This window comes from Rissa tridactyla, chromosome 1, assembly GCF_028500815.1.
Source record: "Rissa tridactyla isolate bRisTri1 chromosome 1, bRisTri1.patW.cur.20221130, whole genome shotgun sequence".
Lineage (NCBI taxonomy): Eukaryota > Metazoa > Chordata > Aves > Charadriiformes > Laridae > Rissa > Rissa tridactyla.
In genome coordinates this window covers 211,889,542-211,915,111 of record NC_071466.1, presented here as the reverse complement: position 1 = coordinate 211,915,111, position 25,570 = coordinate 211,889,542, and the positions used below count along the sequence as shown (strand labels likewise).

At 46.2% G+C, this 25,570-nt stretch overlaps 1 protein-coding gene across 3 annotated transcripts in view; it reads left to right on the top strand.

The window, feature by feature from the left end:
• The window catches only part of CAMK1D (calcium/calmodulin dependent protein kinase ID), a 235,614-nt gene extending 210,306 nt beyond the window's left edge, over positions 1–25,308 (top strand). For all 3 annotated transcript variants that reach the window (XM_054197734.1, XM_054197750.1, XM_054197740.1), the window contains exons 8-11: positions 1,316–1,394; positions 12,692–12,779; positions 13,415–13,553; positions 17,412–25,308. In XM_054197734.1, the coding sequence (XP_054053709.1) occupies positions 1,316–1,394; positions 12,692–12,779; positions 13,415–13,553; positions 17,412–17,533 (428 nt within the window). In that variant the 3' untranslated portion in view covers positions 17,534–25,308. The remainder of the gene's footprint in view (positions 1–1,315; positions 1,395–12,691; positions 12,780–13,414; positions 13,554–17,411) is intronic.
• Positions 25,309–25,570: the final 262 nt, after the last annotated feature.

Genomic DNA, 25,570 nt, shown 5'->3' with positions numbered 1-25,570 from the left:
AACTGAGAGTGCTGTCCACGTGGTTGGATCCAGGTAGCTGCCCATGCGCTCACCCAGTTCCCCGCCAAAGTGCCGAAGCCATTTAATCCGTAGCTCTAGTCATTCTGGCAGAGAGGCAGATACACTACCCTGTTGTGGGAGGTAAATGTGCCTAAAGGCTTCTGGCTGCAGCACGACTCGTGGTCTGCCAGCATCAGCGCCTACAGGTGACGGCAGGGACATGTTCAGCATTGCACCCTGCGTGTGCCACTGATGTGCTGTGTGGTCTCCAAGAGGTCATGCAAGCTTGGTGTTCTTGCTCCGTCTAGCCCAGGGGAATGTCTGCTGTTTCACGCAGGAGAAGAAATGAATTCTAGGAACATTTTGCCAGACAGAAGTGAAGTTTTCTGATTCATTAGTACTACTGATTAAGGCAGGGGAGATATAAAAAGAAGTGTTTTATTTTAAAGATGATTATATATCCTGTTATCTCCCCATAGAACAACATTTCACGCTGCTTACATCTGCAGCCCAGATATCATTGTGATGGATTGCTTAAAAATATATGTGATGAGAAGTTTTTTTAAGCCCATAAGGGTTTTCTGAGAAAATATGAAGGTCTGCTGGCAGACCCCTTTGCATTTTGGGGGGAAAGTACATCACCTAAATCAGCACAAAGATTTTCCTGCCATATTTTGCTTTGCTGTAGCTCCTTCAGCTACTTCCTCCTGAAACTACTGGATGCACGCCATGCTGTGATCTGCCTTCCCTCCATTATAGTGTCGATTAAAAACACACTACCTCATGCCCAAGAGAGTCCCTTTTCCTTGGTAACTTGTTTTTAAATACGCAACATGTCCTTACAGCTGCCCATGTGTGCGATTGCTTGGAGTGAGAAGCAATGAGAAGCTCCTCTTACTTTGGCATCTGACCTCCTCCTTGCCTTTCCCACTCAGTTCACCATCATCTCCAACAGATGGGGCCATATTCAGACCGCTAAGATGATCGGAGGCACTTGGCTGATCAGGGAGCTGAGACCTGGCAGGCTTGAACTCCGCTGACTCTGAATTATCTGTCTCACTCCTAAATATACCTGCAGGAGTAGACACATTCCACTTTTATCTGCTATACTGAATAGCTTGGATTTAGTCCCAAGTCACTTCGGTTATATCTATACCAATAAATGACAAATGAGCCAGGGCCATTTTCTGGTGCTGTGGTCAGATGGCGCCTGGTAGCTTGATCAATGCTGTTGGCTGATCATCCTACAGCAGAACTGGGCATCAACCCTATTGCTCTAAATTATTCTCTCTCTTTTTTTTTTTTTTTTTTACAGCTAAAGACTTCATTCGGAATTTGATGGAGAAGGACCCTAATAAAAGATACACCTGTGAGCAAGCAGCGCGGCACCCTTGGTAAGTGACAGTCACTGCTGTGTGAAACCCTTAGGACAGAGAGCATCGTTTTACATTCATGGATGGAAGTGTTTTTTCCGTGACGTGGTATACAAACCTCTACTAAGTAACTCTGTGCCCTTGTTCTTATAACCCCCACCGTTGTCCTCCAGATTTTCGTGGAAAACCATGATGGACTTTAATCTCCTGCACCAACCTGTTGAGTATCTGTATAAGGATTCAGTGAGATGCTGAATTACGTATGTTGACTGTAGTGCAGCAGTAGGATATGTCAAAATGACTGAACCCAGAAATCATATTTTGGGGCAAAAGGTCAAATTCTGCAGGTGTGTAGAAAGATGGATATCAACCTGCTCATGAGAACCTTGCCAAAGTAATATGAGAGCACTTAAGAGCATCCCATGAAGTAGGAGGTCCTCACCTGTGCTTTACTGATGATGGTCCACCTCCTGCTTGCAGTAAGGAGCTGGTTTGCCCTCTCTTGTTGAATGGAAGAGACAGGAAACCCTAGAGAGGGATAAGCTGAGTCTGAGTTGGCTATATGCTATGGCATATGAAACGCTCTCTCTCTGCTGTGACTACAGAAAATTACCTGGTCTGACTGTTTTCGTAATTTAGCCCTCTGTTAAGTGGTTTAAATTAGATAATGCCTTTGCACACGGATGACTTCACCAACGTCACCCAAGGATTATGTAGCTGAAAGGAAGAGTGGCTCATGGACTTTTGGCCAACCCTGAGTGGCTGAGCAGCACCCCGCACTACCAGCTGCAGCCAAAAATGGACCTTAGATGCGAGTCTTTTAGGGCAAGGACCATTATAGACGAAGCGAGGTATTATTTTGGTTATTATAATAGCTGCAACAGAAAGGAGTCAATGGCATGACATTTTCACCCCAGGTGTGCATTAGACTGTGTTTTTATGCTATCACAATTACCACAAATGTCATTTCCGTTTGCAGTTTCTGGAGCACTGGCTGGATAATAGCATTAGGCTGGGCATTTGCAGGGGAACAGAAGGTTTTCCTTAGCGAACACAGCCCCTCAGAAAAGCCACTTAGCCAATGTCCTAACTAGCTCAACAGCTTGATGGACAGCAAAACCATCCTGGTGATGCAATTTGAGCCCAGGAATCAGCCTCGAGTAGCGCAGTTAAGTATAAAACGCATGGTAAGAAAAGCACAGGCATGGAAGTCGTCAGTGAGTTTTAAGGTAGCACTGCTTTCTGCCGGGACTTGGAGACATTCATTCCGAGGATGGAGTCTGCATCCCCCTGAGGCTGGGGAGCTTTATCAGTGGGGCTCTGGTCAGCTCTGCTTCCTCAGCAGACATGGGTTTTGGACCCGCTCCTTGACCTTTCTAGCTCTGAAGGGACAAAACTTAGTACCCAGATTATAATCCTGTTAAATTTCAAAGCAGAGTAAAATTTACAACTAAAGCTTTAGAAGAAATTCGTCAGTTTGGCTTCAAGGGGTTTATGCTCCTTTCTCTGACACTCACTGGTTTGTCTCATCTCACTGCTGCTCTCAGACCTGGGACTAGATGGGAAGTAAATCCTTTCAGAGCCTTTTACCATTCTGCCTTACTTGCTGATAAAGTTTTACCAATACGCAGGCTGCTGAATTACCACCATCATTAATTAATGATTTGACACTCCTGAAGGCACTCAGTAAGTTATGACGACAAAAGTGGTAGAAATACAGTGAAATGGCATTGATTTCTTCATAGTGGGAATGAAGTACTGATGTCTGACTGCAGATTGTCAGTCGCTGCAGTTACAAATCAGGCCGAAGATAAGACTGAGGATCAGCCTTTACAATTAAAAAGTTTTAGGAGAGGTTTGGGTTGCAGAAGGCAATGTAAATCATTGAGAAAAGCAATGGTCTTGCTTTTCATCCTCCATGGCAATGACAATTAGACACATTTTACAGATGGTTTTTAGCTGCATCAGTGGCTGGCATCAACACAGAGGTGAGGAGAAGTCAAGACCCAGAGCTGCCCTTTTTCCAATGTCCCATCAATAACTGTGTTGTCTGTGTAACAAAAAAGGAAATTTGGGAAATGAAATATAGCCTTTGTGAGATAAAAGAAAAAAACCAACACCCATTTCTAAATGATACTGACCTGAGCCTAAGGAAATTAAACAAGTTACAGAAGTCAATATTAGAAATACGGAACAAACAATGGGAATGCAACTCCCAGCAGAGAATGAGGTGATCATTTGTATAACGCAGAGGCAGATTTTCCAAAGCCTTACATCCAAGATACACAAAACATAAGCATCCAGCTCTTGGCCCAGCTACATCTGTGTTGGTTGCTGGAGAGCAACAAAGAAACGTGGCACTTGTAAGACACACAGCTTCTGGGCCCTCCTAAAGGAACAAAATGATAAAAAATGTTTTCATTCTTTTTTTCTTTTTCTTTTTTTTCTTTTGTGTATCATGGCCAGGGGCCAATGGAAATTCACAGACTGCTCCATAATTTTTTACATTTTCTACAGAATCCAATCTTCCATTTAAAAACAACCCCCCAGAAAGGGTTTCCCCCATTTCTGTGACAGGGGGGTCTTCTTCTGCCAGGCTGACTTTGCAAGGCAGTGGTTCATTTGCAGGGGTACCCCCCAAGCACGTAAAGCATGGCTGGGGGTCAGCCTTTGAGATGTCAGACATGCAAATGGCGCCGCAGTAGGGCGGGTTAAAATATTCACCAAGTTTCCATACCCCATCCCAAATCCACCTCGCCTCGACATAGACACAATATTTGCCAGTGGACTGAAGAGCAGAAGGAGAGTTCGACAGTGAAAGCAAAGCATGGAGGTTTCCAAAGATATGGCTTCAGATCTGCCTCTGTCCTTCCCAGTGAGCTCTAAGCAAAACTCGTTATCTCATTCCTCCTGGCTCTGAAAAGCTTCCTCTAACATAAATGTTGCAGTTACGGACCTCTATGGAGAGTGGTGCAGTGATTTTTTGGAGAGTTTGGATCCTGTAGTGATAAATGCTACTAAAATGCCTTTTCAGATAATCAAGGCTACTCACCGGGATATTATCTGTTATTTCAGAGTTAGTGCTAGGCTCTCCTTTCGCCAAGCCATTGCTCAAGAAGCATTTTCCACCCAGATGGCTTATGCCAGGAAATAATGAGGTTTTTACCGCTTCTTTTCTCATTCTAGCCATTAGATCTGTTGCAATGGCATCCCCTCCTCCTCTTTGCAGGAGGGGAAGGCCTTTTCAGTGGAGGAGGAGGAGAGCTCTGTGCTTCCTCTCAATGGTCAGCTGTGTCCTTCCCCCAGCCTGGACACATTTAGGTTTCCAACAAGTCCAGGCTTGAGTTCTTCTCTCTCATGAAAGAGCGTAGATTTAGATAGATATGAGGAATAAATTCTTTACTGTGAGGGTAATGAGACATTAGAACAGGTTGCCCAGCAAAGCTGTGGATGCCCCATCCCTGGAGGTGTTCAAGGTCAGGCTGGATGGGGCTTTGAGGTAAAGAAGTTAGGCTATGATGATTAAACGAAGTGTGTCCAGGAGGGCCAGGGAGGGGATTCTGCCCCTCTGCTCCACTCTGGTGAGACCCCACCTGGAGTACTGTGTCCAGCTTTGGAGTCCTCAGCACAAGAAGGACATGGACCTGTTGGAGCGGGTCCAGAAGAGGCCACAAAGATGCTCAGAGGGCTGGAGAGCCTCCGCTGTGAGGACAGGCTGAGAGAGTTGGGGTTGTTTAGCCTGGAGAAGAGAAGGCTCCAGGGAGATCTTAGAGCCCCTTTCAGTGCTTAAAGGGGCTCCAGGAGAGATGGGGAGGGACTCTTGATCAGGGAGCGGAGTGATAGGATGAGGGGTAAAGGTTTTAAACTGAAAGAGGGGAGATTTAGATGAGATATTAGGAAGAAATTCTTTACTGTGAGGGTGGTGAGACACTGGCCCAGGTTGCCCAGAGAAGCTGTGGCTGCCCCATCCCTGGAGGTGTTCAAGGCCAGGCTGGATGGGGCTTTGAGCAGCCTGGTCTAGTGGGAGGTGTCCCTGCCCATGGCAGGGGGATGGAACTGAATGATCTTTAAGGTCCCTTCCAACCCGAACCATTCTGTGATTCTATGACTCTGTGGTTGCATTCAGTGTTGCACCAGTCAGAGATAAGTGTGCAAGTGTTTAGCTATCATGACCTTTATAATAGGGTCATCCTGTACCACCTTTTCATATGAGCATGTATTTTTCAGCATGCATCCGTTAGCAGCCTCACCTTCCATAGTGTCTGCAGAGCGTTGTCTTCTCTGTGTGTGGTCAAAGGTAATGAGGTACATAAGACTACTGGCTTAGTGGGAAGAGATGGTCAGAGCAGATTTCAAGTGGTCCCATAAATGATACGCTCTCACAGAGTGCTTACACTTCAAGTAGGCCTTAATGGCATCCCATAAAAGGTATTTTTTTGTCTGTGTGATTGGTTCTGTAGAGCAATGTAACTGGAGAACCATTTTTGAACCCTGTAGTTCACATGAAGTGAAATCCTGGGGCCCCTGAAGTTAATGGGAGTTTTGCCACTGACTTCGGTGAGGGTCGGGATTTGGCTCCTTGTCTCCACAGCTGAACACAGAGCATCTACCCCCTGGGGCTGTGCAAATGGTAGAGAATTAGTATACATGATGAGGTGGCTCCATGTAGTGACATTTTCTAGTTTTCCCTTTTTCTTCCTCCTGTGAAATCTTTTCCTGCAGTATCAGATCATTGGGATCAGCCACAAATTAGGAAGAAATCTATCAATTCGTGAATACTTAGCACATACACTATAATCTGATTCTGATAAAAATAGTTACCCATGCACGAGATGGCTACCTGGCCATGAGATTTTTGTTGTTTCAATATATAACATTTCTGAAGAACAAAATGATTCCAAAATATACCTCTTATTTTAATTACCGTGATTTTACTAAAAACTTCCAAACAAGGCTTGCAAGAACTGGATCTTGCAAGATATTACACTCATGCCTTTAAGGTTAATAATCTCTCTGAATTTCGGGAAACTGCTTAAGAATAGCCAGCTATTCACATGACTAAATGTTTGTACAGGATCAGACCCTAAAAAAAGTAAATACTTCTTCCCAATGGCCCACTTTTCTGGGCTGTATCTGCTCCCCACATGCCTGCATTTACGTGATGTTTTGCTATTTATAATCAAATGGCCTTGGCAGCGGGACGGTATGTTAAACTTGGAGTTGGCAGTAAAGGAGGCTAATAATTGCGGTGAAGTATGGTAGTTGAAACAGTACAATATGTAAGACTTGTTGGTATAATGATTACACCCCAGCCTGTACAATCTGTCCATTTATACAGATTTCTCCAGTTTAATATACAGGTGAGTTATGCTTTCCATTGGAAAAGTTATTTATTTTATAGCTTATCTTTCACTGAGGCTTGCAGCCTTGCAAAGTTTATGGTGTGTTGCCAAGGCGCAATGTTCTGCTTAGTTGTTCCACTGTGACTTTTTGAAAAGGACGTGGAAAATGAAGGTAACAAAAGAGCGGGGTAATTTTGCTGCAGCTTCATACATTTTAATGTTTCCCTAGCTCATATTAATGACAGCAATTAAGTTTATTAAATGTATTGCCATGTCAGAACCCACATCCTGTTTAGGGCAGTTGCTCGGGCTGCAGTGATTGAGGGCGAGCAGCAGAAATAAGAGGACCTGTTTTTTCCAGCTACAGCTTCACACAGCGCTCCCCGTCAGGTCAAGCCGCGTCCTGCAGCCCCAAATTCAGCCTCCAGGCTTGGGTCAGAGGGAAAGAAAACAGTCCTCAGAGAGCGAAGAGAAGGTCCAACGGTTAGGAAGCTAGTCTAGGAACTGGAAGGCACGCCGTGAATTTATTTGCTCTGTCAGACATTTCCCAAGTGACCCTAAATGGGATTTAGAGCTGTGTGCTGAAGCCAGTTATGGCATCGAAGGCAACTTGGGACATCTAAATTAAACGTATGTATCACCTCCCTGTATAGACTGTATAGGGGAGAAGGAGGTTGTGGCACCTAAATTAGACACCTGTGTCCACGGGTACAAGAGTGGCCCCCGCCTTTCCCCGCTGCTCGTGCAGAGGGAGAGCGGATACTTGGGACGTACTGACGTCCATCCCTGCCTACGCCGAAGAATCGCAAAGCTTTGGCAAGGATTGAGCCTCTGCAAATTGTGACCATGACCCTGCGTGTTTATTATGTGCCAGAGAGCATGAGCCAGATAATAATTTCCACCCAGGGAAAAGACACGGTTTACAAAGAGCTCAGTTCTCAGACAATGTTGTTTGAAGTGTGAAAAGGGCTCCCTGAAGGGAACTGCTGATGTTTACAACATTAAATCAAACTCTTATCGAGTTTGTCCTTTCACTCTATTTATTTTGGAGCATCGCTGATACAGTGTGTGTATATTTATATGCATGCATGTGTGTATGTGTGCGTATATATATATGTGTGTGTGTATGTATGGAAGAGTTATGATCCTTCAGCGTTATCCATTACAGCTAACTCCATGTTCCCTGTCATCGTACTCGAGAGGATTTCCAAGCAGCGTTTGGCCAGCACAGCGTTTGAGTTGGCTGCCTTCAGCACGAAGGTTCAGAAAATAATGGTAGATTAAAGACTCTGCCTGCCATCGTGGGCAGGGAGGATGTGAGAGACATGTGTTTGCAGCATGCTAACAAGGCACCGGCCAAAAGGAAATTTACTGGGTTTGTCTTTGTTGGAGGTTTCTCTCAAAGCTCAGAAGTGGTATGGCCAGATAAATTGCTGTGATAGCTTTGAACGCAGATAGAGAGCTAAAATAAATTAGATACTAGGAACTCATATTTGATCATTAGATTAGATTCCTCGCATGTGCAGGGCCAGATTTGTTATGGTTATTCATGAGAAATATCCTCCTTGGCTTCGGTGGAAGTATTTGTGGTGGAGAGTCGTCACATTGTGGACCTTGGTATCCAATTCTGCGTGTTGAGACACTTACATATTTACAATTGGATGTAAGACCAGCTTCAACACAAAGTTCCCCAGACCATTGTCAGTTTGTAACTGCTTCCAGGTGCTGCAAAACAGGGACCCTGAGAGAAAAGCCAGGTTCCAGTTAGGCTAATCAGTCCTTGCTCGGTTCTGGGTGATGCTTAGCATGATAACGGATCATGCATTATTCTGATTTGTTTCATTTTCTTTTTGTATACCTGTGTGGTGGATAGAAGTAATATCTTTTACTGGGCCAGCTGGTATAGTTGGTAAAAACAAGCTTCAGTGCTGACACAGTCAGCTTCAAAGTTAACTCCAAAGCCAAGAACTATTGCTCAGGGTTTGAGTAGATATGCATCAGTTTGATCACCTCTGAAACAAACGATGGCTGTTTCTCAGGGAAAATGGAGTTGATTCCTGTAGGAGAAGGATATGTTGTGCAGGGGATGGAAGAAGAAAGAAAGATGTAAGTTATTTTTGCCCTAAAAGGAAAAGCAAGATGGTGTATAGCCTGTGGACCGTGAGAGATACAGAAAGGTGGAAGGGTGATTATAACATGCTCTAAAACCAGTATCTCTATTAAATTTCATGCATTTTCTTCTCAGCACGGGAACTAAAGTTCATGATGAAATACATTCAGTATAGATGATGCTTATGATACCCATGGGTGGGTTTGTGTGCCCAGAAGCTTATCTCATTTTTCAGACAGTTGATCATATAAAGGATATGACTTCTACCTGCTCATCTCCGCCTCTTTTGCCTGTGTTCTTAAACCTCGACATCTCCAGCAAAACACCAACAGCAAATGGATGGTAACATTTCTTTTGTTTTCCTAGAAGTAAAACTATACTATAAACACCATAATGCCATGAGTATTGTATAAAAGTTTGAAGATCCTCCAAGGCAAAATACAGTATAAAAGCAGAGTCCTGATGTTACAGCATTGCATGGTTAACAGGACAGTTCTTCAGAGGCATCTTGGAGAACGATCCCACACCCAGCTTTGGCAGCCAGGGCTGCTTTTTGGGCCACACCATTTGGCATACCAGCACGTGTTTGAACAGATCCTGCTGCGCTAAGTTAGCCCCAGCACTCCTCTTATTTTGCTCTGATTAAAAACTAGCATCTGCAAGGTTCTAATGCTGCTGAAGAGACCTTAGATGTAGGATGATCCCCATCACTGTAGCATATGAGGGCTTCACAGGGTCTATCCCCTTCTAAAGTAAACACCTACTATTCTCCCTCTTTGGGAAACACCCAAATACCGAGACTACTTTTCCAGAATTACAGGAATTGCATAATGAACACAGAGTTAGCAGTGGTAGAAGATAGTTTGTGAACTATTGGAACCAGTGGTTTCTTATTGAAACCATCAACATTTCAGAAAATGATCCCTGAACTCAAAAAAATATATAGCTCGTATTTGAGTTACATGCCCGATTAAAAGTTTCATATAGCAAAAATGCATTTGCAAGTCCTTGTGGAGGCTGGCAGGAAAGACCTTCTGGAAGAGGTGGCAAGGGTATCATACCCCAAGAACTTAGTCTGCCCATGTTTCCAAAATAAAATTTGTCAAGAGGGAAACATGATCTGCGTTTATGCAGCTTGTTAACAAACTTGTTCATAAAGCAAAATGCTTTGGAGGAAAAATGTTCTTTGCAAATGTAAGTAAATTTCCTCTTTGCAGCTTGGTCTTTTCGATCCGTTACTGAACGGATACTTTGACTTATAGCTGTCTACACGTTAAGTGTTCGGCTTAGTTTTCTTCTGCAGATTTGTAGTATGATGGTCAGTGCTCCCAGCTGGCTCATGTTGAAGACACCTGCCTTCACCGAAGAGGTGTTCTTGAGCAGAGCAGAGTGCTCATGACATATTGGGGTGACTGTAGCGTCTGTCTGCACCAAAAGGCTGAGTGGGTGCAAGGAGAGTGTGCGCAGATCTGCAGACAGCTGTACACCTAAGCTAAAGGTCTGTGCAGGGCAGGCAATACGACCAGAGTCTTCTCAGACTGCTGGGTCATCTCTTCATAGAAGTGACCCAGAGGCAGTCAGGGACACTCTGGGTCATGTCATTTGGGTCACATAGGTGCATCTATAATAAAGCTGTAGGATCTACTTCACGTGATGGTTTCATACTAGAGAAGTACAGAAAATGCACTTTATGATGAGTGCAAGGCCGGATGGGTCCTGTGTCCATCTGGGAGCATATACTGCACTGGATCCACCAGGATTTGTGCTGGGCCTGGCAGTATTCCCTGCGAGGGACGGAGGATGGAGCAGTGAACATTGTGCTTAACCTAGATGCTGCCTCACCAAACTTTTAGCCACCTGGCCCCAGTGGGAAATCCAGACCAACTTGCCTTCCTGTCGGTGGGAGAGGTGATCAGAAGGAATCCTCTTCAGAGGAAGATTTGAAGATCTTCCAGTTCTCAGTCAAACACCTCCCATTCTCCATCAAGGGCACAGGGCCCCAAGAGAGGATGTCAGGTGTCATTTGGGAACCATGCTTTGTTCATGGTACCCGTCTACTTGAGTTAGAGGTTGTGTGGCAGTGGCAGTCACCCGAGTGTCCTTCCCAGTTGGAGGTAGGCTACCCTGAGTGGGAACCCTGCTCCTTCCTGCCCACAATCCTGCTGGCTCCAGTACTTTTGAATAACTCAGTATAGATTGGTTCATTGGCAACAGAATGGGATTGGTGGCTCTCCACTCTTGGGAGATGGGGGTTTAGTCTCTCACCTTACTCCCAAGAGCAAGTAGTTCATCTCATTTCTCTTACATCTTGGGTCAGTGTTGCCAGCAGGAAGGAGGGGAATGATTTGGAGGAGACTGGTTCCAGATGTGCCATTGGCATGAAGGTAGAAAAAGCTGCATGTCCTTTGAAGAACAGGGTTACAGTTTGGAACCTGGGCAAAATGAAAGGAATGTCTCCAATTCCTGGGACACATAAATGGAAACAGCAGGCTAGAGTATGTTAGCAGAGCTTCATCTTTTAAGAAACACAAAGCAACATTGCCATTCTGCTGCCTTAGTTGGAAAACAGTGAACACTTTGGGTACCGCCCTTTAAGGAAGATGTGGACTCGCTGGAGAAAGTCCAGAGAAGCTCACTAGATCAGAGGATTAGAAAATATGAGTTATGAAGAAACAGTGAAAGAATCAGTTTGTTTAGTCTAGAGAAGAGAAGACGGAGAGAAGACATGATAACAGTCTTCAAATATGTGAAAGGATGCTTCAAAGACGAAGGGAATAAATGATTTTCCATGTCTTCTGGGAGATAATGGGGCACTGGAATAGGTTGCCTGAGGAGTCTCCATCTTTTGGAGATCTTTAAGGACTGGTTAGCCAATTATCTGTCAAAATTACTTTGACAGAGCTGGGGTGGGGGAAAGGACTAGATGACCGCTGAGTCCCCCAGACCCTCTGATTATTTTATTGGAGGTCCCCAGACTGTGAGGCTCTGGCCCTGATGGATTCTTCAGTTTCTTATAATTTTTTATTGCTAGTGGGCATTGGGTTTCTACACTGTGACTAAAAAATTGATTTCTGTACGCATCACATACAACATAAGAGGAAATCTTTGCTTCCTGGCTTCACCTAGGTCAGATAGCACTAATTACCCCAGCATGTGGCCCAACATCAGTTCGCTATGGTGCCCACTCTTCCAACAAATCACATGCCTCGAGGAGTTAAAAGAATCAATTAAATTCCCTTGAAATGATTGTGTTTACCGGAGATTTGAATGTGTCTTTATCTGTTTGTGAAACAAGATCAGTTAAGTTTTAAGGTTGTGTTTTTAGGTTGTTCAGCTTAAGCTATTTGTGCAGCCTTTGCTGCTTTAGTGAGTGTCCGTGTATCTACTTTACTGTAACTCTACATTAATCATGATGAATGGCTATGTACGTTTCAGGGTGGCAGGAAAATCTCCAGGGCAAACAGAAATCAGACAGGTTGGAGTGGCTCTGGAAGCTGCTGCATGGTTGAGGCTAAAAGTAGTCTCAGGCTGTTGATGTTAAATCTTTAGATGTAAAGAAAAAAAAAAAAAGGTAGAATGTTTTCATCTAGGGCTGTAATGGTGACAGAAAGCAGCCGTGCACCAACAAAATAACGTCGTACCTCTTTGTAGCTGCCAGACCTACAAGCCTTATCTACGCTTGCTTTTATTGCCCCAGATTTTCCACCGCTGTTGCCAGCAGAGACAGCGGTGGGAAGTTTGAGCCCTCGTGTGAATGAAATCATGATCACTGCCGGAGCAATCACACCTTGGACCAGCCAGGAGAAGAAAAAGTATTCAAGGAGAGCAAAAGATCTCTTAAAACTTGTCTTGTCTGTCCGTTACAGGATCGCTGGTGATACAGCGCTCAACAAAAACATCCACGAGTCCGTCAGTGCTCAGATCCGGAAGAACTTTGCAAAAAGCAAATGGAGAGTAAGTGACCTGTCCTGAGGGATGACACTTAGACACGTACCTTTGCTAATGTGGCAACCATATGGCCACCCTTTCAGTGTGTTAGTGTTTTTGTGGCCTGAAATTTGGGTCAAAATAGTTGGTCCAGGCTATTCAGGCCCCGCAGGGCCTTTTAAAGAGAGATGGGGCTGGGGCTTCTCATAGCTGAAGCACCCATGGTTATATGTGGAGTTGGGTCACCATTGCAGGGGGACATGAACAAGAAGAGGGGTTGGACTAGATGATCTCCAGAGGTCCCTTCCAACCCCTGTCATTCTGTGATTCTGTGACAAGAAGCAATGTGGACACCCTGTGTGTTGGTGCAGGGTAGGATGTGTCAAATACGACTTTCCTTGTAGGCTGCCGCATCCCAACTGGGTGCTAGAAGGAACGATGGGGAGCAGGACCAGGGAATCAATGCAGATTGTTTGTTATTGCAGTTTCTAGCTTATAAACTAGAAATTGCGAAAAGTTTGAAAGATGATGGACTCATGGAGTTCTGGCAACTCTGAGCAACCAGGAGAGGAGCAGAACTAACCCTTCCACCTCCGATTTTTTAATTCTTCCTTTCTTTTGGGGTTTGGTTTTTTTTTTTTGGGTTTCTTTTTTTTCTCCAGCAAGCGTTTAACGCCACAGCGGTCGTGCGGCACATGAGACGGTTACACCTCGGCAGCAGCCTGGACAGCGCGAGCGCCAGCGTGTCGAGCACCCTCAGCCTCGCCACGCCGCTTCCCGACACAGCCACACGGAAAGATTGTGAGTAGCCGACAGCCCGGCAAAGCTCCCCCCGCAGCAACCGGGCGAATTCGCGGGATCCCCATTTTCTCCTTGACCCCCCCTCCCAGGCTGCAGTCCTCGCTGCCAGTAGGTTTGGCTTTGTGCGAGCAGGTGTTTAAAATAAGGACTGAAAAGGGACTGAGGCCTTCAGTTTTAGCTGGCCAAAAAATAATGATTCAATTGGAAAAGTTTATGCACTAAAAAAAAAAAAAAAAAAAAGTTTTCAGCTCGGTGCATTTTTGAGAGAAAAACACTGTTTCTGGTGGAGAAAAAGGGCTTTCGCTTGGGAAAAAGACCCAGACCCCCACAACAGAAAAGTTCTGTATTTGGTTGAAAGCTGAAAAAGTTTACTCAAACTGTTTACGTTTGAGTTTCCAGTATTATGATAAGACATTTTTCTGTAACAATTGGCTTACTTTCCATTTCCATTTTCCATGGGGGAGACTGATCCTGCCAGTCTGACCCAGCTTCCCTCTCCCTGGGCCAAATTAAGCTCCTGTAAGAAGAGGCTCATTTGTCTGAGCAGGACTCGGGCTTCATACACCACAACGGGACTTGGCCCGCTGCCTTGTTTGTACATGCTATAATTGAGATTTCCAAGCTGCCCAATGGAGTCAGAGGCTTGGAATATATATTTTTTCCGAATGCCAGGGAAGGAGACGTGGCAGTGAAGGGATCTTTGGAAGAGAGAAATGCCTCCTTTGCAATGAAGCCTATTTAATCTCTGGCTTCTGAGCATTTCTTTTATTCCCTTCTGTCCATCCATAGAGATTTGTATATCACGAAATGGAGGGATGTGGACTTCATAATTAGAGGAGATTATTTTAAGGTACGGCACCAAAAAGGAATGCCATAATAGCTTATGGTATTGCAAGTCAGTGCTTACTTCACTGGGGACTGAAGTGGTCATTTCTAGACTATTCCCTGCACTATTCTGGAACCAAAAGCACCTACTATTCAGGATGGATTTTGGATGGTGCTGCTATCTGGCCCTGCCAGCCCTGCCTGCCAGCCTCTGCTCCTTGATGAGGACATGCCACCAGCCACAGTCCCCACGGCTCTGGGTGGAAGCTGTGGTTTCTCCTGATGCCCTGGGCATCGTTTCCCCCATGGCTGGGGTGGGATCTGCCCTCTGGGCGCTGCGTGAGATGTTTTTCCCAGCCTGTGCCGCGGCCAAGCCAGAGCAGAGCCCTCTGCATCCCAGGCCCCATGGGGATTCATGCCCTGTGCCCAGTCTGCAATGCCCAGTGCCAAATCCCAGGGCCGCTGCTGAAAAAAGCATCTCTGTGCCCCTGGCACCCACCTGGCACCTGCAAAGGAGTGATGCAGTGCTGACCGGCAGCAAAGCGCTTCCAACCATGCGCTGGCAAGGCAGCAAGACGTAGAAAACCCCTTAGAGGGCAGAAACGTGCCTTTATTTTGGTTCCTGCCACAGTATGGCTAAGCTGGACCCCAGTTAGGTCTGGAGCATCTGGTGGCATGTTTTGCTGTTAAACTGGTGGGCGATTAATCTCCATCCATCCATTTGATTAATCTCAAATGGTGTTAATTAATAGCATTGAGTAGTCTGAATAGTAATGGAAAAACATCTGTGATCAAGAAGGGTGGGAAGAGAACGAAGTTCGTCTAACCGCGACAGAATCCAGCAGGTCCCTGTACAGAATCCAACCATAGTTTGCAGTGATGGAGAAGTCAGCATACGAAGGGTAGAACCAGATGTGTTCAGACAGGTGAAGTTTTTTTCATGTCAGAAATATGAGACAGAAAAGTATCGAAAGATTTCCAAGCATCCCAGGTTAAGTCCAGCTTGCCAGACAATACAGAAGGGCTTCCCTTCCTCAAAGAAATTAGAGTCAGGAGATGCTGGCGCCTCAGAGAACCAGCGAGGAGAGCCAGAAGCAAATCCAAGGGGTGATATTAAGAGGGAGCTGACGTATCACATGCAGCCTACCAAATACCTCCTGTTGGGAAAAGGGAAACCTCTGAGGTCTCTCTCCTGCTTCTTTCTTTCTCGCGGTTTTCTCTGGGGACAGATTTCTTGCACAAGGAAGATCCCATGCAGCAAGTTACACGAAACAGCTGTGCCACCATTACAAAATATAATACTGCCTGATGCTATTAATGGACATTTAATGAGCTCTCCAAATAGTTTCAAATGCAGCAATTTCACACCATTGAAGACAATTAAATACAGCTTTCGCCTGAGAGTAGGTTATGTCGGGCTTGCATCCTAATTCTCTTCCCTCTATTAGCGCAGAGCCGAGATGATGCATTAGGCTGGATTATGCGACCTGTCAGAAAAGTCTAAGCGAATCAGTCGGGATTTCTCAAGTGTGTTGGCTTGACTCTCAGTCCATGCCTGGTTTATTCTGTTTAGACATGATTGGACTGCCTAGATAAGTACAGCACCTAGGTCTCTGTGTTTTTAAGGTAACAGATAAATTGCAGCGTGTAAGCCAAGATGTCAAATGTCGATACTGCTGGGAAATGTAATGTGGCCGAGTGTAGGTACAGCATCGGCATCCCTGAGGTTGAAATACCACCGTGAAGGACGGAAAAGTAGGTAAAAGTTGTTAACAAGCATCGAAAAGATCCTAAGTAGTCAAGGGGCCGAATCAAACTCCAGTCTGAGAATGTATTAATATAGATTTTATCCATCCTTTATTCACCAGGCTGGAAAAATGGACTGTATTTCTAATCACTCTGAGCCTGCATCTTGTCAGGGCAAGGTGACCATGACAGGTCCCTGGTCGGCAGCTTTTCCCGTACCAGAGCTGCCATTGCACATCAGTGCCTACAAGGCTACCGAACCGCATGGAGAGCTGCACGTACCAGCAAAGTCTAAGGATCGCCCCTGTGGGGTCTCAGCAGCTGCTGGGAGATGGGTAGTTCATCCGCGGAAAGCTCTGGCAAGGATATATTTTATTTCTCTTCATTAATGCTTTCCATAGAAACTGCTGACATGGTCCTGGAATAGCAAAATCTTGAATCTGTCATTCAAAACCCAGCCTGCATTGGGTTTTCAGGGGTTATGCTTTGGAGGGTTTTGTTTTTTAAAGCTGTGGCGGAGGGTTCACTGGAAGCAGGCTCTTTCTATAAACAGTTTAGCTAATTTTTTTTTTTTTTTTGTGCAAAATATCTGTCAGAAGTCTTTTATTAGTTCAAAAGGAACTACCTGGGTAAATTTTGAGTCCGGATACTCAGCCTACGTCAACCTACATCTCTTAGCTGGAAGTCCTGGAGATAAACCAGCGAAACCTGGAGAGACATAAGCTGTCGCTAGAATGATGTCCAAGTCACACAAATTTACATTCCCTCTAGGTTTGCTGGAACTCAGCAACGAATTTGACCCGCTATACTTTTTTATCAGCATCTTTGCGGAATGCCTGGGGGATTTTTTTTAGTCCAGGTGCACAGTCTGTTCGTTTAGCTAGATGGCCATGATGAGAAGTTTAATCATCTTTAACGTGCCCACAAGGAAAATTATTCTGAGCGAGCGCAATGCTGGAGGGATTTTTGAATCCCGCAACTCTTGGTCTTCAGCCCCAGAAATGTGGAACCGGTCTGGTTGAACACATACCAAAGCTGGACATTTATTCACTGCGACATGCGTATGCAACTGCCGGTGGTGGCAGTAGGCGAACGGCGGTGGGCCAGGAGGGCAGAAGATGCCCCATGGAGGTACCCAGCCAACCCACCACTGCAGGAAGAGCAGGAGCACCGTCTCCGTCTGTGGTCCCCTCTGCTCTGTAGCGTGCTACGAAAGCAACGCAGCTTTGCCCACATTGCCGCCTCCAAAAATAACATTTCTAACTGTGTTTCTGGCTTTCCTTTTAGGTATGTCTCCATCCACTCTCTGTAGTTTTGTTTCATCTGCTTCTTCAGGCGTTTCTGCGGTAGGAGGGGACCGGAGACCCAGACCCACCACAGTGACCACAGTGCACACAGGGAGCAAGTGAGCGCCGGGGCGGCGAGGAGCGGGCAGGCGGCCGGGCTGGCAGGGCTCCTCTGCGCCATCCCACCCTGCGGTGCACGCTCAGCGAAGGACTAGAAGAAAGAAGATTTTTTTATGGCCATATTTTATACTGCAATTCTGAAATGTTTCATTTATCACAAACTGCAATGACTCCAGGGGGAACGGATCTAACAGTCTCTGGTGCTGTACATATATATACATATATATAAATATATATATATATATGTGAGTCTAGCAATGTTCTAACTAATGAACACTCATTCTTTTCCCCAGTGATTTACTCTTTTCTCAGTGTAGGTAACAGTATATGTTGTATTTTTTTTCCATTAACTACAAACATCTCAACTGGATTATTTAAATAGAGATACTTTTCTGAGCATTATTTTTTTTTTCTTTTAAAAAGTACTTCCAGTAATGTCCCTCCTTCCAGTTTGCTGGAGGATAGGCTGTTTCTGTAGGTAGGAATTGACATTAACTTTGCAACACGGGAGGATTTCAATGGCATGCCGTTTCTCGCTCCTCAAATTGGACTGCAAGTCTGTCTGGCTTTAGCAGAGCTGATACTGCTCAGATTAAGAAACTGCTGCTTTCCCTCCCCTCCTCCTCCTTGAAAGCCATGGCGAGAGTTAAATTGCCCCCAGCTGGGAGTCAGCTCATCCTTGACCTCATTCCTGTGGCGCTGGGGATCTGCAGCACCCTTCTTTCAGAGGAGAGGCAGATTTACAGTGCCGGTCAGGAGCCCACCAGAGCTCAGCAAACGAAATGGCAGAGCACACGGTCTCATCCTGCAGCTCCTATCTCCTCCGAATGAGCAGAGCAAAAGAAAAGGAAGATGTTGGGCTGGGAGTCGTAGTCATCCTCTGCCACTGACTCGCTGGGCTGCCCTCGAGCAAGACATTTAATTCACCAGCCTCCTCCCGTCCAGCCAGAGGGCTCCGTGCCAGAGGTGCTGAGCACCTGCAGCTCCACCGGGCACTTTTGCCTTGTGTTGCCGATGCTCAGCATCTCCCAGAGTGGCCAAAACCAAGTATCAGAAACCAAATAGCAAAGTTTGGACCTTAACCTCTGTGTGCCTGGGTTTCACCCCCGGGGAGAAGGGCGATGCTTGCATCGCTCCGCGAAGCACTGGCAGGTTCCTGGGTGCAAAATTGCAGGGTCAGGTGTAGCGTTTGTCTACCACGCTCAGCTCTGCCTGGTGAGGAGCATTGAGCTGGGAAAGCAGGACCTCGCCGAAAGGCAGGGGCACATGCAAGGACAGTGGTGGCACTGCCTCCCCCTCCTCCCCAGAAGCTCATACACAAAAGAAACTCAGTTTCCCCATTTTTATTTAATTACTAAATACATGCACTTCCCAGGCTCCGTGTGCTGGTGCACCGTTTAGGAACAGCCACCGTGAGTGTTGTGCAGCCGTGCATCAAAGCAGCTTGAAATAGAGAGGAGAGGAGATCTGCCCAGATTTGCCGAAGGGCTCCAGGTTACGTCTACGCCATTCCCAGCTGTGATTTCCCTTCGAGGAGGCGAGAAGGGAGGCGGGCAGCAGAGGCAGGCACCCTTCCCCGGCCGCTGTGAGCCTCTCACACCCAAGACGGGTCCATCCCCAGCCAGAGGCACAGGCCAGTCCCCGCAGCGTGCTCTTATTGCCACGCTCACCTCATTTATCCTACACGAGAAATTGTGAAAGCCAGTCGCAGACGCAGCTGAACGTATCAATCAGGCAATAGTAACCATGCTGGGAAAAGCCATAAGGTACATACTTTTCGTTAAGACTTCAAAATTCTGCTTCAGCTTCAGTTGGCTGGCTTTGACCAGCAGAGCTGGGATTTCATCCATCGTATTTTGAGCGCTAAAAGCTGGAAAAGCAGGTGGCAGTGAACGCTGGCTCTCTTTGAAGAGGCGACTCCTTTGGTGGCACTTAAACCTGTTTCACCTGAAAGATGTCTAGTTTCCTCGGTATTAAGCTGCTCCCCGTTTTCGGAGGGCTGTGGCACATCTGAGCGAGCCCCCGGGCGCCTCTGGTTACCCTGATGGTGGTGTAGCCGGCATGGATGCTCACACAGAAAGGCTGCAACTTCAACTTCTCACTTTAGGAAAGATGCCAGATATTGGTCTCTTTGGGGCTGGTGGCAAAACTCCTTATAATTTCCCTGGTGAGGACTTCTGACTGAAATGGGGGTTGGACTAGATGGTCTCCAGAGGTCCCTTCCAACCCTACCATTCTGTGATTCTGTGATTCTGTGAAATTTGGGCAGACCGAAGGGCGGGGGATCTCCTCGCTGCAAGCCCCCATCCCCAGGCAGCTGCCACAGCGTGATCCTGCCCCACTGACGAAGAGTAGAAAGAGCTTTATCAGCTTTTTCCCTCGGGGCTCTTTATGTCCTGCTGCAAAGGTGTCTGAAAAGGAGCATAACACAATTTAAACTCATTCTGAGGCCACTTTATTTTGCCAACCTGAGCAAGGAAGGTTTAGTTTAGGAGAGGCTCCTTTCTCAAGAAATTGAAGTTATTTTGGACACCCATGATTTTGTAAGCCCAGCTGGCCCTATTCCGCTCCAGTTTCAGGGATGTGAGTAGGCAGTCTCCCAGCTTGGCGTCAGCGGGGCTCCCCACGTTTACAGACGTGCAGGGTTTGGTTAGGGAATATTTTTGTCTTTGCAGAGTGGTTTTAAAGGTTAGGGCTCAAGCGTTCCCTCCTTTGCCTTCTCTTCTGAAATCTGAGGTCTGGGTTGAATCTGATGTAGTTGCTGAGGCCACTAATCAAAACACAGCGTCCAAACGTATCTTGCCGAAATAAATAAATCAAACGGATTTCCATCTGCAAAACAAAGCGCAGTGATGGGAGCAAAGGCAGACAATGACTGTCCTGCAGCTGGGGGGGTGGGCGGTTTCCCATATGCTGTGTGCTCCTCCTTGCTGGATGCTTTCTGTGTTTTTTGTTGGGAGGGGTATTCTTTCCTTCCACGCTTCGAATTAGGGTGATTTGTTTTCCTTCCTGCAAGTAATATTCTGCCATGGTTGTGTAATTTGTCATCATTCTCTTTGGCTTGCTATCAACTGCTGGGATCTTCAGACAAGAAACAGAGGCACTTAAAAGCAAAATTGTTTCTTTCTGCTGCAATTTTGGGTGCTGGGAAGTTGTATCAGTGAAACACAGCTGGAGACCTGACCGGGGGTTCACCACATGCTTACAGATCTCTCTCTTGGCATTGAGACCCGAAGTATCTCTTGATTAAAATGTCTCAGTTTAAATCGGGATAAATCTGTTAATTAGGATGACTTAGCAGCACCCAGGCCAAATTTACGGAGGGGGCTGGAGCCGTTTGCCCCTAGGCGGCACAGCCTGGTACGGCAAACACTCGGGCATCGCTTGCCAGGGAGGCTCCAGTGCCGTTGCGTGTCCTCCCCCTGCCTCAATCCACCTCTGCTCAGCCACCCTCACGAATGAATGCAAAAACAGGAGTAAATAACGTGTGTGGGGGGGAAAGGGCTAATAGCCCAGAAGTAGAAGATTCAAAACAAATCCCCAGCTGGCCTTGCCATGAAGGAGCAGGTAGAAAAATCCCTCTGGGTTCTTTCCCAATGGACTGTCCTACTAAACCATGGGTGATTTGCTCCTCACGTGAGGACTTCAGCCTGGACTCACCTGTCTGTTACCCTTTTCTGCTTTACTTTACTGGCACCGATGTGTTTTTCCTTTGTAACTTGTTTTCCTCAGCTCCTTCCCCTTCTTTTTCTTTGCTTGCAGCTTTGATTGTTGATTTTTACCTCCAGAGTCACAGAGGCCACCTCTGATGCCAACAGCAGTGCTCTTGCTGGGAAAACAAACAAAAAAAAAATAAATCCAGAAAACCTCCAGCTGGCCCCTTAGCCTGCAGAAGAAGTTGTGAGGACAGGCTGCCCGTGAACTCTGCGAGCTGAAAGTCAGTGTTGCAGTGGCAGGGGCTTCCGCTGCTGACCTTGCATGTGACTTCATTCCCAGTGCATCCTAACTTTCTGCTGGATCATCCCTTCTGCAGCACGAAGTGGATATTGGCCCCGCGGCACTGCTAGTGGGGAAGTAGGAGTATGGGGAAAACCTGGCAGCAATGCTTTCCGGAGACTGTGTCACTCTGTTGGTGATGTCCCTTCTGTCCTGGTTGCTATTGTACAGGTGCCATTAGAGCAGTAGGTGCAGAAAAAAAAGTAGGATTTTACCTATGCCTTGTGTGTCTGTTACGGTTGTGGTGCTGAAATAAAACCAAGCAATGATAGAGGTTCGTTCTTGATATGAATCAAACCACAGAAATGGGTGTCAGCCCACCGTTAGGCATCTCCATGTAGTTCTGCAGTAAGCATTAGATAGGGGTTTCCACCATGCACGTGTCCTGCGTTCCTCCATGGCTATTGACAGTATTTTTTTCTATAACCAGTTCTCCTTCTTCTGGGCTCCTGCCCAGCCCTGAGGGACTTCAGGGCTTCTCCAAAGCTTTTCCCAGTGCCGGGAGCCAACACAGCCCCTGACCTCTGGCTTTTCTCCCCAAACCCTCTGGAAACCAGAACATGGACCTCCAGGGTGCCCAAGAAATGCAGTGGCAGCTGGCCCCAAGGCTGCCCCTTCCTTAAGTGTGACCCTATTTTTAGGGAAACAAGTCCCCAGGGAAAGCCAGAAACCTTTTAGCCTTTGGGGAACAGTCAGAATATTGTCCTTTGATGTGAACTTGGCATTAACTGGATTGGATATAGAGAACCTGTGCTATTATTTCCCCCCGTGACAACAGCTCCAGAGGAGAACAGCACTAGGTGAGCACTGCACAAGAACACCAGGTTGTTTTTGCCATCAAGTTCATGCAGACTGTAGCCTGGTGCTTCTGCTCTTTCAAAAGAGTCAGGGGATTCATCTACTGGCAAAATAACAGTTTTGAGACTGAGCCCTGAGGTACAGGAGTATCATCCGTTCAGTGTACGTGAATTCCCATTTAATGGGATTAGTTGTGTTCTTGCTCCCATGCGTATTTATCCGTCTGAAGTGGGGCCTGAATGCATCCCAGAGCTTTGTTATCACGCTTGTTTGCACCAGAAACTTGATGCTAAGAATTACACTCATTCAAGCAAAAAGAGGAAACACACACAAAGACTACGGTATCCAAGGAAAACAGTATGGAAACCAAGCGTGGAGGATTAGTTGGCAGATCACTGTGAGCAATGGCTGGGTGAGGAAACGGCGACCTGCTCACAAACGTTGCACAAACAGAGTTTCCCCTGGTAAATTCGTCATTCCAGATGTCTTGCCCAGCAGCAAGTTTTACGCAGTCCCTTCCTTTTGTTTTTTTCCCCGCATGACTGCAGCTGGGTCCTGCCTTCCCATCCTCTCTGCTGGGATGATCCCATCTCCATGACACACATGTGCGTGTGTGTGTGTGCGCGCGCATGTTGTGTCCCCAGGGATCACAGATCCCACCAGTGGGAGGTCAGGAGTTGGTTCAGGTTTTTTGGTCCGACTTTGCACGGTTGGGTCAAAGCTGTGTAAATAGTGTTTGTAACGGAGGATAAAGGCTCTTTAGCCCAGACTCTGGTTCTCAAGACCCCGTCCCCACCATGAACCGTGCCACTGATCTGTCCAGGTAGCTATTTTTTCCCTCCTCTTCATAAATGATAAGGTCAGAAGAGCGGCTCTTACATTTTTTTCATACTCCAGAGTGGAATCAGGGCATGTACGTTCGCAAGCGTTGTGAAAAAAACACTGCTGAACTAATGACGACATCAAATGTCCAATAAATGCATGATACTGCACTGCATGTATTAAACTGCTGTTCACTGTTTCTGTATTTCCCAAGCCTTTTCTTTATGCACATTCAACCCAACCTTTTCTTGAAGGGGTTTACTTCTACGTTTTGCTTTTAAATGACTCGATGTATCTGTAACTCTAAATCCATCGTTGAATTTGAGTAAATGCAAAAGCTGATGTTTTGTAAACAAGATACTGCAAAGCCTGGTAATGTATTTTGTCTTTCTGTTGAATGCTCTGCAGCATGTACAGGAAGAGTCACCATCCAGAGCAGCTTAAAACTATGCAGCGGTCACGTACACACGTCTAGAAACAGGGAGTCGGGGAGGGGAGGATCCCTTTTTGAATACAATGCTTAAAAATTTGATCTGCATCAAAAGTTCCTTCCCTGGGTTGCTAATGCTCAGGACTAGTAAGAAGCATGTTGGTGTGTCTCTGTTTTTTTCTTTTTTCTTTTGGTTCGTTTTTCTTAGTCAGATCTTAGACTGGTTCATGCAGTTCTTCGTATTTTTCTCTTCCTACATGATATTTCTTTCTCACCTCTTGCAGAATGAACTGCATTTTGGGGACCAAGATGCTGTGATTATTTGCCTGCACAAAATAGGGCAGAGAGCTGAGCTAATTATCCCATCCTTTCTGAAGCACCACCACCTAAATACTAGCATTTAATCCTTGAACCTCCATGTAGTACCACCATTTATCCGTGGAAGAGTTTGTTGTGATGCTTCTCCTTCTTTCACGTGGAAATCATGCCCTTGCCTTCTCTTCCCTTAACCATTGACCCATTTTCCTTTGTGCTGGTCTTTCTGAGGCAGGATGCAGGATGGCCACATGGTACTTGTAGTAGCTTCAGCCCAATCCTCTTGTGGGCATCAGCAGGGCATTGGTCTCAGCTCCTGAGTGGTTGCTGTGCTAGTGTGGATGATGTTGCAAGTAGTACTCAAAGCAGAGCCATCTGAAAGGGCTGGGAAACTGCTCTGGGTTCCTGGCAAGGACATGCCAAGCAACGGGTCTGGAGGCAAAGCACCATGCCGGTGGCGTAGGGTGCAAGTATTGGTCCTTGGAAATCCTGCAAGGGAGTGCTCCGTGGTGGCTGAAAGCACCAAGAAGTCTTGACCCACCTTCAAGGCTGGTGCTCAGCCAGGATGCTGTGTCATTGCCAAAACACTACGTGGCAGCATAGAAAATCATCATTAATAATGGTTGTAAACCAGCCTGAATTCAGATTGCTGAGGGGGCACGTGGCGCAAGGCTCCAGGAGGAGGTGGATGTGTGCTGTGGTTCCTGGTGTGTGGGAGCTCCTAGGGGAACGTGCAGGGTAACTCCGAGCTTTTCCATCTCTCGTCTGCATCCCCTGAGCCCAGCATGGCATCACACGTACTATGTCTTGCTAGATCAAGCTGTAGTATGACCCTCAAAGTGAAGAGCATGGAAGGCTGTAGCTCAGAGGGAGACACGGTGTGACTCTTTTTTCTGGTCAACGCGTCAGCGTCCTGTTGCACATTGGCCTCTAGTTGAGAAACAGCATTTTGGTCAGTTTGGGCCTTTTTTTAGGTAGATGTTTGATTCAGGTCAGCAAACAGTGAAAAAAAGCCCAGTCTGCCCAGACTAGTGACTCCCCAAATATCCCCAACTGCAAAACATCTCTCAGTTGACTTTTAATGAAAATGCAAGCATGTTTTCTATAAAGGCTTAAACCTTAGTCAAGGAATGTCAGTGTGCCTAATATTGCAGGTCTTGTGATTGATACGAATTAATTCATAACAGCATCCATGTCCAAAACAGAAGGGAGAATGTGTATTTACTCCATGCATGTATTAAGGCATTGCAAAAGTTTTATCTGCATAATGAGTTTGCAATACTGCAAATTGTTAATGGGGCTACGTCGCAAGTGGTTCTCTGCCTTGACAATCATGTATACATATCGAGATTTCTATCATAATGACAATTTAAAGGGATGACTAATTGTTTTCCTCCAATAAATCCAATTAAATCACCCTGATGTGAAGTCTGATGTTTTTGAGCGCATGAGCCCCCACCCACGTGCAAGAAAGGGAGTGAGTCATTTCTATGGCTGCTTCACTGCTCCGTTGTGTTTTATGCAAAGATGTCCTTTTATGTCGCAAAGGACAGTGAGATTTTTTTCCTCCCCGATTCACTCCATAGGGAAACAGATTAAAGGGACGATTTGTCTTTCAGGTGTTTCCTAAAGCTGCTGTTGGAAGAGATGCCATGTCAGCATAGAGAGACATGGCTGTC